The 19,898-nt window shown below is 26.8% G+C and overlaps 2 protein-coding genes across 2 annotated transcripts in view; one reads left to right on the top strand and one right to left on the bottom strand.

Moving 5' to 3' along the window:
• Positions 1-13,960, top strand: part of LOC129613945 (uncharacterized) — a 29,574-nt gene extending 15,614 nt beyond the window's left edge. Inside the window, exons 4-5 of the mRNA XM_055528294.1 lie at positions 9,965-10,488; positions 13,322-13,960. Of these exons, the coding sequence (XP_055384269.1) occupies positions 9,965-10,488; positions 13,322-13,594 (797 nt within the window). The 3' untranslated portion in view covers positions 13,595-13,960. The remainder of the gene's footprint in view (positions 1-9,964; positions 10,489-13,321) is intronic.
• A 4,842-nt stretch (positions 13,961-18,802) lies between these two features.
• The window catches only part of LOC129613944 (gonadotropin-releasing hormone receptor), a gene marked incomplete at its 3' end in the record, with an annotated part of 100,863 nt that continues 99,767 nt past the window's right edge, over positions 18,803-19,898 (bottom strand). The window contains exon 6 of the mRNA XM_055528293.1: positions 18,803-19,151. Coding sequence (XP_055384268.1) covers positions 18,803-19,151 — 349 coding nt within the window. The remainder of the gene's footprint in view (positions 19,152-19,898) is intronic.

Here is a 19,898-nt window from a genome sequence, read left to right as displayed (position 1 = left end):
AAATTATTCTTAAAGAGGTCTATAAAAATATGGAATCTTAGTTAAAAAAGTGATACTGATTTTTTTTCAATACACGTAAAATTACAAAAACTGCGCTAACAAGATTCTCACTAATTATTATGCCTAAGCTTGTACAAGTAACTATCAACACATGAGCAGATAATCAACACCTCGTTTGAACAATAAACTAAACAATATCTTTGCTGCGAGAAAGTTTTGGTTTTCTTGCTCTTGCTTAGTTTCCAATATCTAATTTTCAATTAAAAATTTAGTAGCGACGGGCTCAGCATTTGTGCAGTTGATTGATCAGATTAAGGTTATTCTTTTTGTAAAAAATTTTGACACTAGTTCCTATCACGGGGAAAATTCATTGTCATGAATGAATTCTATTTTTGTGTTATATGATTTATTTGATATTCAACTAAATTAGTAAACACTGAACCTATAAATTTTTTGAAAAATTAGGGCTCGGAAACCGAACCAGGGACCGATTTTATATTTTTAACCATATCTACAGAACTAGTTGACGGAATTTCTTGAAATTTAATATTTGAGTTCTAGTTGTTACCACAACTAACTGGCTAATTTTCAAGGAAATTCGGATAATAGCGTTCTTAATATTGGAAGAAGTGTTTTGTGTAATATTTTTGCTAAACCAGTGAATAGTCCTTGCGGTCGGATGTGTGTAGTCAGTACATCAAATTTTTTTTTTTTAAATATTAACCTTGGCTTATTACTATAATCATACTCTTTCCTTGAATGCTGCTTGTTGATTGTTAAATAATTAATAATAAGAACAGTGAGGGATCTACCATATATGCAAGTAAGCATATGGAATTAGCACCGGAAAATAGGGACACTACTCAATATTTATTGCATATTCTTCATTGTTTTGAAAACAGAGGGAACAAATTTTGAAAATCGTGTAGGGTGCCGAACAGTTAAGAACCGAGCCGGGGTAAGAGCATACCCAGATTTTATTATGAATTCAAGAGATTTTTTTTTAAAGAATTATAAAGATTTAAGAGGGTTGACTTTTTAATGGTAAATTTATGCATATAAAATAAATGTTGAATTAAATAGAATTTAAATTTGTAAAAGTCATTTTCATATTATACAAATTTCTAAAACATTTATGTAAATATTTGTTCAATAAAATCGGAAATTGAGTGACTGAAAAATTTGTAAATGAACGTGAATATTTATTATTTTAGGATATTAACTAAGATTTTCTTATACATACATACATAGTTTAGCATTTAACTGGATATTTTTGCAAATCCTTAATATTTACACTTAAATTACCTATATTATTCATCACATATAAATGGCATATCATGGTGATTTCAATACCCTTATATATTTGATTGTTAAATTTGTAATGAAAAATAAAATAGTAGAAAATTTTTTCTCGATTACAACCTAAATAAAATTAAGGATCGATTCGGTTGAAAGAGAAAATTTTCTACGGAAAAAAAATTTTTTTATTTTTCTATATTATTCTTTAGAATTTTTGCACACAAAATATTTATCTCTTTAGAAATGTTATTAAATCTTATATTTCTTAGTAATATAAAAATTTTATATAGTTTGAGAATATTTACAAATAGGATTAGAATAAATAAAAGTATGTCTAAAAGGAAGAAAAATAAGGCAAGTTAAATAATTTATGTTTGTATGTATATCTATATAGAGAACATATGTACATATAAATATAATGTGTGAAAATCTCAGTTAAAAATAAGTTAAAAATTTTCTTCACATACATTTTATTGTGTTGATTTTCTAAGAAAACAGTCATAACAACGATTTATCAATTCAGTTTCAAGAAAAAGAAAAAAAAAATCAAAGAAAAATTTAATGATGACAAAATAAATAAAAGAAAATGATCCTTAAATAAGTTGGTGACAAAAAAATGAATAGCTTGTAGAAATTCCAATACCTTAATTTTATTTTTAACTTGTTTTATTTTTTTTTCCTTTAAAATGGGAGCCTTTAAACTTTTTAGAAATAAATCAAAAAAGTGTTTGTTCTCTTAAAGTTAAAATTTAAAACTTTTCATTATTCCTTAAAATTTTAGTAGAATTTTTTGTTGAATTTTCAATCAAATATGAATAAAAAGAAGCAAATTTCAGAAAGTGAACGTCTAGTTAGCAGCTGCTCATATACAGGTGTTTGAAATATTCTAAAATGATTGAATTTTATTAATATTGCCTTAATGGAACTCAAGCAAGGCAAGCTCCAAATATTAAAAGAAAATTTGTTTTTCGAGTACAACTTAAAATTTATTGAAAATATATTTGAAATCAATATAAAATTGCGCACGTACTTTCATGCACCTACTTATTATCAATGAGTGAATTACTACCATCAAGAAATTGTATGTAGTTGAGAAGGGATTGAAATATAAATATTAATATTTCTTTTTAGGTACTCTGGCAGTTAGATTGGAAATAAGCAAATTCAGCTTTTATTAAAAGTAAACATATTGCCTGACACCCAAATTGTTTTACGCAGTCATTCACACACAATTGCAATATATATTATTTGTGTTAACCCTCTACGGCATGTTGTAGCCAATTCCACCGCCCTAAGCACTACCACAATCTCTAACTGGAAAACCCCACAGCCATCAGGTAGCCTAATAGACAACTGCCGTGCCATCCATAGTCATAGAACGACCCGTATAGATGGACAGCTCCTCATGCATGCATAGCCCTTCCGCACTCCGATTCTCCCTCTGGGGAACTGCAACCCCGTAATAAACCTTCCAGTCAGTATATGGCACCACAAAACCAAACTTAACGTCCCCAGCCCGCATTTCATATTCCTCCAGAATCCGTGTGTATAATCCCTGTTTTTCAGTATGTATATTGCTTGGAGCCTCAAGGCACTCCTCGCCGCCACCGCCTTTATCTGCTCACTGATCGTATCTAAGTCAAGAATAGCCTCCAAACCCAAAGTAGATACAGTACGCAATGCACGATTTACCCCAGCACCCCGCCAAGCTTCTTCCTCTCTCCATTCCGAAGCAGCGCTGGCCACCACTCCACGTCCCAAATGTCAAAATAGGCTTAATAACACACTCATACAACCAGTAAACCAGCTTAGGGTTTACTCCCTGACAGGCAAATAACACATTTGTTGCTTTCCTTCCACAGATGCTTACAATCAATCCATAATCACACCCAGGAATCGCATACAATCCGTTAAGCCTAGCTTGACCCCCGCCATTCTGGGGTTTCCAGCTCCGTTTTCGTTTGGTTCACAGAAAGGCCGCAACCTCAGGCCCGGCCATCCAGTCTCACAAGACCCTCCTCCATTATAAAGTTTACTCTAATAAGGCATAGCTGTTATGTTCTGCAATCGCAGTTTTTGTGAATATACAAAATCTAATACAATAGGTGGTGCTTCTAATATTCTAAGGGATTTTCTTGTTGATAAATCGCAAAGCAAAGTTTTTTTTTCTTCACTGTATAGTTCCTTGAAAATGGGATGCCGGTTAAGGATTCAATTAGTCTCCGATTTTCTTATTATATTGAATAAATTTTTTTTGGAAAAGTTTTTGACTTGAAAATAATAATTTATCATTCGCAAAATTTATTTAGTTTTTAAAAAGCATAAAGGACTTTGTAAAAAGTTTTCTTAGAAGTTTTTAAAGGATCTTTTTCTCCTTTTGTTTTATATCAGTGAAATGTTAACAAATCTTTTTATATTTAACGACTTTAGCGACCACAAAAGAATAATTTTAGTTTTTTTTTTTCAATAAAAATGCAAGAAAGGGAAGGAAAAAGATTCTAAAAATATTTTAAAAGTTAAGGCGTTGTAAAATTGAATTGAAATTTTAAAATTGAAAATTTCTGTATTAAGATTCCATTATTTTTAGATTTTTGATCTATGAACCTAAAAATCAAGATAGTGTCTGTATAAGATTAAAGTTTTTTTTAAATTTTTATTAATACGCTTGTGTGTATAACATGCAACATAAATATTTTGACTTATGTAACAAATTATAGGATTTGAAATGACATAAGGGCTGCGAATTTCAAAAAATATTTTGAATTTTATGAAAGTTTTGTATGCGAAAAAAGGACAGAATGTATTTCGTCTGTTTTTTTGAATATTTTTAAATTCTATAAAAAAAGTTATAAAACAATTCCAGTCAAAAGATCCAATGTAAATTTTTATATCATTTATTAAAATAATTTTGTCAGAGGAAATAATGGAACTATTTACTGTTAAGGAAAAAGTTTTCACATATTTATGCAAACTTTTAATGCTTAAAAATTCTGTGCGTTTCTGTAACCTCAAAACTAGTAACATTTCTAATTACTAATTCAATTAATTCTTCTATGCAAAGGTAGCGTTCTATTTTATTTTAAAGCCTAAACTACTCCGAGTTCGAAAACAAAATGCTATTCAGAGTAAATTTTATAATAACTTGGACGTTTATTTTACGTATAAAAATATCGAGCCATCTACTGGAATAAACAAACATTACTACTCTTTTCTGTAAGCTGCTGTAGTTGGAATCGTTATGTACCTTGTGTGTTAATTCACTGTTAAATGGAATACTATAATTATGAAAATGTACATAATTGTGATTGTACAGTTTCACCATGCTTTCAATTTCTTGCTTGAAGCCTCTCGATGTGGATAAGATGTTGCCAAGAAAAAGTATTTCGCAGGATTATTACTTGTGTCTACTCCAGTAGATGCTGTCATGGTTGATAGATTTACTAAAAACACCTTAGATATTCAAATTTTTAGTTAGTTTCTTGTAAATTAGAAAATCCACATGAAAAAAAACGTGGCTGCTAAAATCCGAATGTGCTATTTGATTTTGGAGCAATTAACTATTTGAAAGCAACATATTAAACTTCTACCGATATGTAGATCTGAATAAGCTAAGTTGACGTTTGAATCAGGCCTTTTAATGAAAATATTACTAATACTACGTATAAATAATTAAAAAATCATTGAATTTAAAGTCACAAATTTTCATTAAACGCGAAAACTTTAAGTGACAAAAATTTTAAAGATAATTTCACTAAATCTTTTATTTTTAAGGATAATTAAATATTGCACCGATTTCATTTATCAGAATTTCAATATTTTAATTATATTAGAGTTGATTTTTCTTTTTATATTTTCTTGTTTATTTCTGTAAATAATAAAAATTATTATTGTTAAAAAAGAGGGATCCTTTTTGTCATTATTTATGTAGAATACTGAAAAAATATCGTATTGTACTTGTGTAACCCGTAAAAAGGAAAAGTCATCGTTGTTGTCGTCGTCGTCCTCGTATCTCTGATATTTTAATGAGAAATATTTGAAAGAATGAAAAAAGAAAACATTTCAAAATATAAACTTTTTCGAAGGTCAAGTTGCGGGTAATTTTTTATTTATTTCGAAACATCTGTGAAGGATGAAAATAGTCCTTTTGTATATTTATGGGTTTATGCTCTTTTTGTATTGAATAAAGCAAATTATGACATTGGTTTGTGATAATTATCTTTTTGTGACATTGGTTTTTGTAAAATATCACAAATCTTCTCACTTTCCATGCAGATTTTTTGGTGTGGGGTAGAAAAAAGTTGCGACGAATATCTTTACAGTTTTTTTTAGGTTAAGTAATTGTAATATAGGAAAAATAATTTGATTCGAGAGAACATTTTTTAAAGAGCATAAAAATTTGTCTTTCTGTTTTGCTGAATTCTAAACCTAGATTCTTATTCTTATTCGACTCCAGCTGATACACGGAGCTAGAATAAGTTCTGGGCTGCTAATAATTTGCAGATGGCTCTTGGATTTTGCTTTTAAAGACCGACAATTTTTTTGTTGTATCTTTTTCGCCGGACTTGCAATCTACTCTAATTAGTTTCAACATCTTTTTAATGTGATGCTGTCAAGGTAGTTAGCTTTTCCATATGTTCTTCAAAAATTAAGTTGACTTTAACTTCAACTCAACTTATTGTATACGGAACGATTGAGTTCTGCTAGAGGACGCATTAGGTTCTATTGTATTATTCAATACCTTTCTAGGTATAGTGCTCTTGTTTAACGAACATTTCTAATCAAGGCATTTCTAAATCATTTTGTGACCGTATCAATTCAATTTTTCCAGGCTTTCCCATCTTATAATGTCAAACAGTCTTTCAAAGTCGTTATGAACAGTCGCGAATTTTTATTGTTTTGATTGTTTCAGTATTAGTTTCAGAGTGTTCAGAACCTTGTTTTTAAATTCGGTTTGATTAAAAGACTCTCATTTTTTATTTATTACAATTTTCAATTACGCTTCATTCTCTGGCTGCTTTGTTTTAATAATACACCAATTTTTTGTATGAGCAAAATACACAAAATCGTTTAAGCCATTGAAATAAATTTAGTAAACTTTAGTATGGAGTTTATAACCACTTGAAGGAGCTGCCGGCGGTATGAAAATGTATATAAATTCTTGCTCAACGTACAATTCTAAGTTATTTTAGAGAAGTCCGCCTGTCCGACCGGACGATAACAAAAAAACAAATAATACAAACACCGCAAAACTTTCACAAATTGTTTCTTTTTTACAAAGGACGGCTGTTAATGTAATTAAACACTTCCGCGCAGCGGGTAATAGTTGTTGTATATGGCAGCGATCTACTAGTTCGGTAGGTGCAAAACAATCCTAAAAGCTAATATTAAATATCTGAAAAAATAGGAAGGCTAGCTGTATAATATTTAACACCATTTGGTCTAATTATAACACAGACATATCCGTGAAGTTTTTGTGGATTGACTAGACAGGTTCAGATAAATGCCTCACAACCCTAAAAACTGATTTTAAATTTTTCCAAAAATAGTTTTTATAGTAAGATTTTGAAGATGCGCTGGGTATAATTCAGTTGATAAAATTCGACCGGGACGTTTATAAAATATTACAAATTTAAATCATAAATTATAGAAAGCTACAAATTTAAGTTTTAAATATTCTTTACTGCCATACGTAAATTGTTATTTAAAAGGATATTTTTTGTCAATTTAAATATATAAACATTTGAATCAATTGTTGTTCTCTAACTTTATTCATTTTCAATATTTTCATGCCATACTTTAAAATAGCGGAAAAAAATCTTTCAGTTTAAATCAGTAATTACAGCATTGTCTCTTTGTTCAATTACCTTCCCGAAATTTATTTGACAATGAAATGAAATGGATTTCAGGTTTACTTTTTCACGGTGATTTTTTTTGGTATAATGATGGTGACGGTACAGAGTTATGGCAACAGCCTTGGAAATGTTAAAGGTATTTGGTTGTTGCGACAAATAAAGATTGAGATAGTGAGAGCTCTGACAATTTATGAGTACAAAAAAATTCTGAAAAAATTATTCTTTATCATAATTTTAACTATTAATTTTATTTATTTAGAAAAAATATTTTATTAAGATTTGGATAAATAAAAGATTCTCTGAAAAGATTTAAATTTTTTCTACTTAATTTGATTTTTTTTTGTGTGATTAAATTGTATTTCTTTCAGTGTTTAATAATTTTATGTTATTGAAATGACATTTCCAAGGTTATGTGTTATTTTGAAGATAAAGAGATGGTATTAAAGAATTTATTCAAAAAAAAAATATTCAATGTTATAAAAATAATAATAGCATTAATAGGTAGAGTGATTAAGGATTTTTTTTGTATCATCATGCCATTTCAGTTAAATGGTTAGATCTTTCTTTCTATTAAAAAATATAGATTCTTGAAAATTCATATTTTAACTTCTTATAAACCAAAATTATTATTGATGAAAAATGAAGATGGTTGGGGAAATTTTTTTTTGATATGTAATGGAATTATTAAGGATCCCTTAGAGAAAGGAATTAATTGATTTATGTCGATGTTGAGTGTATAAAAAAAGAGAACAAAGTTTTCTTATTTTATGAATTAAATTTTGTTTTTGATTTTCTTAAGAATTATGGGCTTTAAGAAATAAATTTTTGGTAATGTGATGATACTTAAATGGTATATGGAAAATATGAAATTTGAGAAATTTTAATAAATAATTCAGTACAACTTCTTACCACAATATTTTAATATGATTTTTAGTTTGAAAACTTTTTTATATTTTGAAAGTGTTTGATGTTAAACAATTTTAAATAGAGATTATTTAATTTCAAATTAAAATTCTAAGAAAAAATTTAAAAAATTATGCAATTATGGATGTGGTATTTAATTTAGGATGAAGATTAAGTAGATTATTGTATGGTAGAATCGAAAGAATCGATTTAAAAGGGATTTTGCTTTTAATATATAACTGTTCTTTGAACGTCTTTGATTAAATAATTTAATAACTCTTCACATCTGTCTGAGCAAATTTTATTAAGTCGCCACCATTTTAGAAGAAATGGCAAAGGATCGTCAAGCTCACAACAGCAGTGAATGGCAGATCGGCTGGCCAGTTGACATATTTAAGCCATTTAAGCCGACGGCGGTAGACGGGACATACCTCTATATGCTGCGAGAGTGTCGTGAATAGACAATTCCGTTTTCAACCAAAATATTTAGAAGTAGCCTGGTATACATATATAGCCTGGTATACATATACCGGAGCTCTATCACAGTTCTGTCACTATTATACCGGAGCTCTGTCACCATTACCTTTGAGTAATCACTATTTTATATAGATAACATTTCTTTCAGGGAAGAAGTTTCGGAAGGCACTTTGTGATATACCTTCTCTCCGTCTGTGACGCAGAATTTGTGCTCTTTGGTGCAGCTCAGACTAAAACCGTCTGTTCGATAATTTGTTAACTGTTCGATAGGAAACTACAGAATTATGTGGATCAGGTATGTGTTCCAGTGCGGAAATAGGTATATTGGAGTATTTCGACCAAGGACAAAATATTTCGAACTAAGGATATCTAGATGTATCCGAACATCTTTTGGACAAATATACACGCTATAGAACTATGTACCAAATTTATGATGATTAGGGGTTGTTGCGAGTAGACCCAGATTGCTACGAGATAGCAATCCAGAAATAACCATAATAGACCCAGATTGCTACGAGATTTATTCTACGAGAGTGTCCTATGGCACTATTTTAATATACCTGAACGTGTATCAATCACGTTGTGAAGAGTACCGACATACATGAAATTAAATAATATTTATATTTATATTATCATATATTTTTATAACAATAGTAGTTATTCTGTTTGACTGAACATAATTCTTTTGAAGATTAAGATAATTAACACTCTTTTAATTCAATTTTAAATAAGAAATTCTTAATAACATAAGTAATTTTTAATTCATCTTTAGGGAGTACCCATGTAATCATTCACAGTTTTTATTTATTATCAGCGTACAGCTTAATGACTTCGTATTTACAACTGTATTAAGGCACAAAAACGTGAAGCTAATTCTGGCTGATTATAAAATTGTCTGCCTAAATATTGAATCATTCGTTTGTATTCTCAATTTTATGTCCAATTTATTCTTTTAATTATTAAATTTCAAATTAAATCGAGATATAAAATACGGATTTGTATATAGTGATACTTTGAAAATATTTGCGAATGTTGTGCTATGAATATTTAATTTTTGTATACACTATTAGAATTTAAGAGAAATTGTCAGACAGTAAATAGAAATTGTACAAAATATCTTATGAGAGAAGAGATGAATTTTGATTTAAATTTGTATTGTCTTATTTGTAAAATAATTGTATAAGGAGAATAAACTTTACTCAATAAATAATTTAATTAGAATTTTTCAGAATAACTTTTATAGAAAAGTCAAAATGTTTAAATGAAATCTTTTAAATCTTTTGTACGTTTTATTGATTTTATTTTGAATGTATTAACAATTCATACTGTAGAAATGTTATTCTTTATATGTATGCTATACATATACGTACATACTATAAATATACGTACATTTTTCTACCATTTTTAATAATTTTTTTTTTCTAATTTAACAGGTACTTTATTATGCACTATTATTGTTGTATGCAATCTATTTGTTGTACGTGTTTTATGCTTTATTGGATATCATAAATCGAAAAAATCAATTCATTACAATTTGGTTAATAGAGAACGTAATTTAAATGCAAGCAATAGTACAACATTAACAAATACAACAACAGCAAGTACATCAACAACATTTACAATGAATTTAAATTCAAATAGTGTAAATGAAGCACTTATTTCTAATACTGATATTGATAATAATAGTAGATGTCATTCATCGTATCATCATCAGAATCATCATCATCATCATCATGCACCATCATTAAATTCATGTAATGCACAAAATACAATGTCAAGTAGCTGTAGTAGTTTTGGATCAAAACGTGAAGCTATTACAAGAGGTAAAAGTAATGGAAGTTGTAATGGACATGGTTCTTTATATCATCAGAATAGTATATCGAATACAGAAAAAAATTTTGCAAAATTAATGACATTTTTGAGTATATCATTTGTTATATGTTGGATGCCACAAATGGTAAGTGTATATTATTTATTTATTGGCGGGTGCATTGATTGGGAAGAACGCTCGTATTTGAGCATTCTTATATGTATGGTGTTGCAAATTCGTCGATATGTATTTTTAAAAAAGATAACAGGGTAGACTTCGAACAGCAAAATATAATTCTGGAATTTTCTTGTTTGTCGCTACTCTTTTCGAGCTATTGACCTTTATAAGATGGTTGACCTTATAGTCCGCGAAATGTGACAGGTAGATATGAGTTAGTAAGCACATCATAGTGATTTGGTCTCTGGATTTAGTTTTCTAGATTTTTGCCACATATATGGTATCAAGTTGAAGGCCATGACAAAAACCTTTATCTCACGTTGAGTCCTACTGTCTGAGAAATTAGAACAAACTTTTAAAAATTTTGATTCTCTGTTTTTGCAATTAACAAATAATTTAATACCAGTGAAATCTTTTTTGGAACGAAATTTCATGGCTTTTCAATTTATAAAAAATGTTATATGCCGCCTTTCATCTTTTAAATCAAAGAATATTTTATCACCCAGGTTTAGGAACACCAATCTCATGGACAATGTATATACTGTATATATTATAATCTGTTAATTAATTATCTAAATCGCTTGTATCCGATAAGTTTTGAAGAAAAATTGTGAATTGAATTTCCAATACACGAAAACACAAAATTTATTAAAAAGGTAAGCAAACAAGAGCTATTGAAAAATTTACTTGTTATTTAAGCATAATTGAGAAAAAAAGGATTCACTGCAATCCCTCCTATTTTTATATGAATATTTATGTATACTATTATCCAATTTTATACATGAATAAAGATTAAAATGTTTGTCAACTTGAATACAATCTGATTAATCTATATAAAAGAGATCACTTTTAATTCATATCGTTGATTTTCATAGATTGATTTTTAAAGTGTCCATGTATAAAATGCATGTGTTTTCTATAGTAAAAACGATTTCTAAATATGGGGGTAGAGAGATACAATTCTTATTGTTAGAACAATATGTTGATTATTTATGTTGATCCTTTCTACTCTTAAAATTCAAAAAAAAATTTTTCATTTTTCATGTACTCCCATGTAATCTTTTGTACATCATCAATTAAAGTACTGGAAAATTGTTTTTGATATGGTCATAAAATTTTTATTTGTACAATTACTTGATGAAGATTTTCTTTATTGTAATTAATTATTTTGTTTCGTTAAAATTTAACAAGATTTAAATGAAATTGATAAATAAAAATGTTAATCTAAATTCTACAAGCTCTACAATTCTACAAATAGAGTCTTTAAATCTTCCCAAACTTGGTTTTTATTTAGTTCTCGAATTCAAGTTTTAAATTACATAGTGTCGCTTCATGGTATCATTAAACTAGTGAACAAACATTGCAACTATGACATTTTAAAAATTTCTTTAAAGTGAAAATAAACTCCTATAGTTCTTGGAAATATGGAGCTTGTTTACAATAGGAACTTCCCATTAATTTTTTCTTTCCAATAAAATTTATATTTAAAAAGTTTTTAAAATTTATTTACCTTGATCATGTTTGGTTTTTTTTTGTGTCACTTTAAAAAATAATATTTTTCCAATAAAAAAGGGGGAAAAAAAATTATTTTTGAAAAAAAAAAACCTTTTCGACACAATCCATTAATTTTTCATCTTTACTTCTTTGATGAATACGAGAAAAGCATTAATTTGGGATCAGTTTAATTGATAAGAATTTAATTTGTTGAAAAAGCACTTTAAGTTTTTTTCTCGAAATTCAATATGAAAATTAAATCATCTTCATTTGCAGTACTTGCATACTATAATCAGAGTGGAATATAAAATTGCAAGTGTATTAATTCGAAAGGGCTAATAAAATTATTATAGTGTGAAAATTTGATTTCATTTTATTTTTATACATTTTTTTTCATATCATATGTTGAAGTTTAACAAAAAAAAATGAAATTTCCAATCAAATGTAATACGATTTAAGGTGAGGTTTAATTGAATTAAGAAGCTGACGTAGTTTAAGTTGTGGTGTTGCTCTTAAAAATAGAACTAAAGGAACGATTTCAATATTTGCTTAAATTATCTCGAAAACTATGGGTCAAATCAAATTGATTGTAAGAACGAAAATAAAGAGCAATCAATCGGCTGTAAAACAAGTTATCGATGGTTACTCTATTATCGCATTTTTCCGATGTTATACGTATTTATTTAAATGCAAAAAAAAATCTGACAAATTTTTTATCAACAGGCTGTAGCTTGAAAATGAATATATCTGCACCCTCCATAATCCATACAAATTTTTGCCGGAAATTTATCAAAGAATCATCCCAAAAATTATTTGTCACCTAATACGAAACACTCTGTATAAGGAAATTTATTTTCTAAAATATCTCGCGCATTTATTTATATTTGGTTTTAATTTGAAATTGAATACAAAGTTTGATTGCCACTTTGGCCTTTCGAATTTCTTATATATATACATACGTATTAAATGACATTTTTGAATACATTCATTTCGAAATATTTACACCACTGAAAATATTTACGGTAAATATTTTCGTCCATTCCAGGAATTTTATTAACTCCTGGGCCCTTACCTAATTAGTCTTAGTTTAGGAATTGAATTTTGATTTGATAATTAATCTACTTACCATACCTAAAATATACCCTCTGCGATATGTACGTGTATGCATCAAACACGAAAATTACGGTCTAGGATAAAACAACCACTGTTATTAAAATTTCTTAAATTAATTAAAAATATAATTTTAATTACTAAATTAATTATTTTCTATAATTATTTTTCTATAATTAATTATTTTTCTATAATACAGATATCAGTGCCATTGGCATTAATGCCAAATCGATTACCAAATAAACATTGGTTCTTCACAATATCTGATATATTGATGGCATTACATTTTACATTTGATCCGTACATTTATGTTATAAGCCGTACAAGATATTCATTTATTCGAGATTGTATTAAACGTTTAAGGGGCGGCGGCGGCGGCAGCGGCAGCATCAGTACAAATAAAAGAAAACAAAGTGATGAAAATCGTTTACGAACTAATATTGAAACATTGGAATATGGTTTAAATTCATAAATAAACCGAAAGGATGAAAAAAATCAATAAAAGGATTTGTTAAATTAATGAAATCAATGAAGGTAAATGAGTACACATACAAAAATTAAGTAAAAGTTGAAAGTTGTTTGAGAAGAAATAAAGGGTTTTTTATTTAATTTTAAAATTAAAAAAAAAATTTAAAAGTTTTATTAGCTTAACCTTTGGCTTAATAAAACAACAACAAAAATGTAAAAATAAAAATTTATATTTACTCAAAATTTGTACCTTTTGTAAGTGTAATTAAATTTAAAATAATGTTAAATGTAAAATAAATTTAAAAGTTATCACAACATAACAAAAGATGGCGAACAGAAAATTGTTTTCAAGTTCTTATGACGTTTTAATTTTTTTTACTATTCTCAGTTAACTCAGAGAATTAAAATGATTAAGAATACCTTTTTTCAAATTTCTTATTGTGAATTATGGAAATTAGACGGTATAATTTATAGAACTTTAAAAATATTTATTTTTAAGGTCCGATTTTTTCGGTAAAAATTTGAACATACTTCAAATTTTTATTGCGCTTAAAAAAGAAAAATTATTTTAAATTTATTATAAAGTTTGACCTCCGCTCTCTCTTTCTGTTATGTTTTTGTGTTATGTTGTGATAATTGAATAAGCAGTAATTTAGCTGTTACACTCTTAAAATTGTATAATTTTTACATTATTGTATAGTGAGCGCCTGTGAAATGAATTTAAATAAAACAATAAAATAATCTCTTTGTATTAAAAGTGCTTCTTTAGATGATATTAACGACATATGTATATAAGGATAATAAATAGGTATAATATGTATGTGAAAACTATGTGTAATAATCTACTCTATATACTGAGAGATACTCTATATGAGATTTTTATATATAACAATACACTTTTCTAAAATTTTATAGTGTTAATAGTTGATAATGAAACTTTACATTAATTATGTACATTTATGAAAAATATGAACATAAGATTTAGGACCACCTGACTTTAAACTTACTTGAAAGAAATGTATTTGTATCACCACTTATTATAATTTATTCGGGAACGGTTCTTCTCTGTGAAATTTCAAAAAATTATTTTATTCACTCGAAAATTTCGGCTGAGCTTCATTTTTATTGCATTACTTACTGTGTATAAACTAATTTCTACATAGTTTTTCATTTTAATTCAAAGACCAGTCAAAAATTCTTCAATTTATAACATTGTATACTAACATATTCGAAAATACAAGTGCACGAAATCTATTTATTTTTAATTTTAATATATTATACATGCCATAGATGAATTTATAAATTTGCTTGTGTACCTTTCCTGCTCCCTGCATATTTTCATTGGAAGTATTATTTGTATATTGAGCCCTATACACGTATATGTATATAATATTACTTATTATTTTTACTATTATTTTTTATATAATAAATTTTTTAATATAAAATTTTACTATATTAAAATGTTATTTTTTTCTAAATAATCATTCCCAAAATATAAAACAAACATGTATAAATGTCTTACATAATATACTTACTTTTATATAATTTTATTATTTATTTGCATAATTTATGTATTATACTTTAAGTATGTTATACTGTAACAAAATAAAAATGTTTAAATTGAATTTTTATGTAAATTATTTAAAAAAAAATATATAAAAATACAATAAAAAAAAATATGTAAAATATATTTTGCTTCTGTCAAATTATTACAGTTTTGTACTTATAATATTGTGGTTGAGAGATGACATAATCGTTGGTACAAAATGAGGAAATTGCCGATTTGTCTGTCATCATTGAAAATTGTCATTGGATGTCATTTTATTTGAAGTTGGAGTGTCATTTAAAGAACTGGGTTAATTTTTATTTAATAAAAGATGACTTAAACTACTTCAACTGTAGCCACATTATATAATTATATTGAGTTTAATGAATAATTGGGTGGTTTTGAATAAATTACAACAAATAATATTTCGAATGTTACCGAATTTATGGAAAAAAAATTTTCGTCAAAATGTTTTGTTTATTGTTTGACATTTAGAAAAAGTTAGTGATTAATCTTTGGCGAAGAATGGTATAAAATTTTTAACTGAATTTGAATTTAATAAGAAATTTTTATGTTTACTCCCACAGCATTCTAAAACTTTAAAAAGAAATTTATTTTCAACATGTTCAACAAAGTGCTTTTCTCATAAGCGAGTTCTCCTACTTTAATATAATATTATTTATTCTATGTCAAAACGTGAATGGTCGCGGGCTTGTTCATATAAACTTTAGACTTTGAAAAATGCCAAAGAAAAAAATTTTACGGCGTTAAATTACATGATCTGGGCGGCCAATTCTGATTACTAAAACGGGAAATTACACGACCAGATGACTCATGCAGTAGATAATTGAATTGTTTCTCAGGCAGTATGGCATATGGTACCATCTTGGTGAAACCACATGCCGTCCGCATCCATATCTTGCAATTTTAGAACAAAAAACTGAATTATCATGTCGCGATACTCGCCACTATTGCTTCAGTTTCCAGCTGCATTTTTGAAAAAGAATGGTCCGATGATGCCTCCAATGCAGAATCCGCACCAAACAGTGACACGTTGTGGATGCATTTGCTCGTTAATAATCACTTGTAGATTTTCTGAACCCTAAATGCGATAATTTTGTCGATTAACAAAGTCGTCCAAATGAAAAGCCTCAACGCTGAAAATGTTTTGTTGAAAATGTTAATTTTGGGACACCCTTTTCTGTTTTATTATTCTCTATCGTTCCGGTTGTATTTTTCAAATAAATTTCGATCATAAATTTTGAGAAAAAGAATCTTCTATTTAATTTATTTAGTGAAATATATAGGTTAATTATTAAAATACAAAATTATCATAATTTTCGCATTGTGATATTTTAGAACAAGGTATATTATATAATAAGTTTAATATATTTACCCATTTTGCAATTCAATTCTTCCTATAACCCAAATCTTCTGCACTATATTGTTGTGACAAAAAATATGTGTGATTTTAGTTAAAAAAATTAACAAATTGTGAAGTTTCTTTAAAATTAGACAGTGGGAGGGAGTGGCGGACGCTTGTATTAAAAAACAATTAAAAAAATTTTAATTTATATTATAAAATTTTTTTGCATTTTTATATTTTTATTTTTTCTTTTTCATAATTTTTGAAATTTACAAATTTTTTAACATTAAAATTGAAAATTTTTTTTTCCTTAAATTTAAGCTCTTGCACAATATAATATATATATATATATATAGAGTTTTTACATTTAATTTATAACACTATAACAATTATATAATTATGCATACATAATATGTATGTAGGTGTATAATTTTTGAAGAATATATAATTAATTTTTATATGTATATATGTATATATTAAAATATCGAATTGTGTATATACACCATAACTTATATTTTTTAATGAAGAAAAAGTTTTATCACTTACTTATAGGTTAAATATTTTCTTAATTTTACAAATATTTAAGGAAACTGCAATTAAAAATCATGCTTAATCGTATATTATTAGCTAAAATTAATAAAATTTTTCAATGACAATAAAAAAACAAGACAGCATATGACATATTTTTAAAATCATAAAGGTGTTCGAAATCACCCTCTACTTTTTCTGCAAAGCAATCACATATAGCTTAAAGCAACGGGTGATTGTTATTGGATTATTTCTATAAGGATGAATTTATTAGTACGTTTTAAACATGTTATAAGAAATTCTATGTCTATAGGTACAGTACAGTGAGCATTACATGAATTTGATAATTAATTTTGCATACTTTTAGGTAAACGTTAATATTTCAGAGTGTTTAATTTGTAATTTATTTTGTATTCACCGTATAGTCACTATATGCTTTTTATTTAAATTACTGTTTCTATTCTAGAAGAATATTGGTAATTGTTGGATTGTAATCTATGAGAAATTCATATTTAATTCTTAATTTATAGCTGATTTGGAAATCTCATCTTATATAACTTTTATCTGAATTTTGTTTTTTGAATCATGAAGCTTATATAAATTAATAAAAAAGCTTTCAAATTAAAAATTCTTAAATTTTAAAGTGCTGAGGTAGAAACAATTTTTTTAAATTTATTTACATCGCGAATTTTCTTTGAAAATATTTTTTTTTTGTTTTTTTTTTTTTTAATTTTTTAATTAATTTTATAAATTATTTAAAATACAGCCTTCTTTTTTATAAAAACGTACATTCTACTACAACCAGAATTATAAATATAGAAGTGTTTCTTAATAATATTATAAAAAAGTTCAAATAAAATTGTGGAAATCAATTATAGTTTTTAAAGTAAAGTGAAAATTATAAGTTGCACAATTGGTAAATTGGCTAACATTAACGTAATTGTTACGAATATTCAGCGCCGGCTCCACCGTATTTGCAAAGTAAGCATTTGTAATGGGCGCTGAAAAACAGGGGCGAAAACTTAAAAAAAACTAAATTTTGAAAATTAAAAATTTTTACCAATTTTTTTTGTGCTTTCCAAAAATTTTTCTTTTTCTTTATATTCATAAATATTGCAAAGCAAAAAACTGATAGTTTAATTCCAGGCTTTGTTCTATGACGCATTTTCCCTTTAGTATGATATATTTATAAGAAAGTCATTATTATGCGAAATTATGCAATTTTATAAGTGGTGGGAAGGTGCACGTTTTTGAAACCGTACAGCAATTGCATAGGACGCTGAACATGTGAATTTAATTGTTAATATTTATATGGAATCTCGGAATTTATATGGAATATAATATCGAACAATTTTTATCGGCATCACAAATTGATAATTTTCATTAAAATTTCATAGTGATCGTGTTTTAAATTATAGATAATAAATTAAAAATTGCATCCCTGTGGCTGCTTACCTAAAAAATACCACACGCATACCATATTGCTTTCTCTTTCATTCTCATTATAAATTGTTTAAAAACTTAAAAAAAAAAAAACAAAAAATTTTTAAAATTATAAGTAAAATCACAAAATTTCATTACAACTATATTTAATTTTATTCAATTCGAAAAAAAATAATTTATGACTATTTATTCTAAATATCCTTAATTTATTATACACTAGAAATGTTATTACTATTAATTTTTGTTTTTTTCGTTACATCATTAATTATATTACCATTATTTTGATGACTTTTATTATAATCCAATAATAATTTTGAGCTACTGTTATTATTATTATTATTGTTATTTATTGTCTTAATATGACTACTACTAAATGAAGTCTGACGTAATAAATATTCTTTTTGTGAATTACTATGATCATTATTTAAATGTACATTAATATCATTACTGCAATTTGTAGTAGAAGCAACGGCTGATGATGTTGCCGTTGATTGAAATTTATTTTTAATTGTTGGCGAATTTGTTAAATCAAAATGATCACAACGACGCATCATACTACCATTACGTTGATAATAACTTGATCTCTGATGTTTGAATGTTTGTTGTCTTCCGCTTGAATCGATTTGAGTTGTTGCTGTCAATAGAGATGGTGATCTTTGATAGCTATGAGAGTTGTCTCTGTAAAACAATTCTTGAAATTAATAAAATGTTTTTTTAAGAAAAAAAAAAATAAAATTATATTAATATTGTTAGTTATATACATTATGTTTATAATATGAGTTTATTATATTTTGTGTATATGCGAAAATATAGTATATTAGAATGAATGTATGTTTGATATTTGAAATTTCATGTGAAAATGTGATAAGATCCGATATTTTGAAAATTTTTGAATTTCTTTTTCAGTTTATAGCAAATTTAGCACTTTTTTATGGAAAATTTTTGAGTAAATATCCCCAGATTCCATATTTTACTTTCAATTGCTATAATTAACTAATATTAGCCAAGAATAGAATTATCAAGTTTTTGTGCCTAAATTAAAAACGTTCAACAAAGAGATCAAAATTATTGTTTTTTTATTAAGGCATGCACCAACTATTCCATAAAATTTCTTAGTTTCAACGTTAAAATACCATTATCAAAGATTTTTCGGAAGAGGTTCATATTTATTATTTCACAAAAATTCTTTATTATTTTGCATCAAACATACAGACAGCTTTATACGCAGTGTTTTATTTAAGATTTCTAATTCTGTAAGACAAAAAAAATAAATTAACAATTTGAATGACAAATGTCGAAACGTCAAGTGAAGATGTGTCAAATTAAAATATAAAGAGTATGAAAAGAGAAGAAGCTCAAATCACTGTTGTCGCAACAGTAAATTATTAATTAATCATTAGTAAACTACTATAACAGTTAATTACT

This window comes from Condylostylus longicornis, unplaced genomic scaffold, assembly GCF_029603195.1.
Source record: "Condylostylus longicornis isolate FDR11 unplaced genomic scaffold, ASM2960319v2 ptg000098l, whole genome shotgun sequence".
Classification (NCBI taxonomy): domain Eukaryota; kingdom Metazoa; phylum Arthropoda; class Insecta; order Diptera; family Dolichopodidae; genus Condylostylus; species Condylostylus longicornis.
Note: the sequence above shows the minus strand (reverse complement) of the source record. Positions and strands in the feature narration are given on the sequence as shown.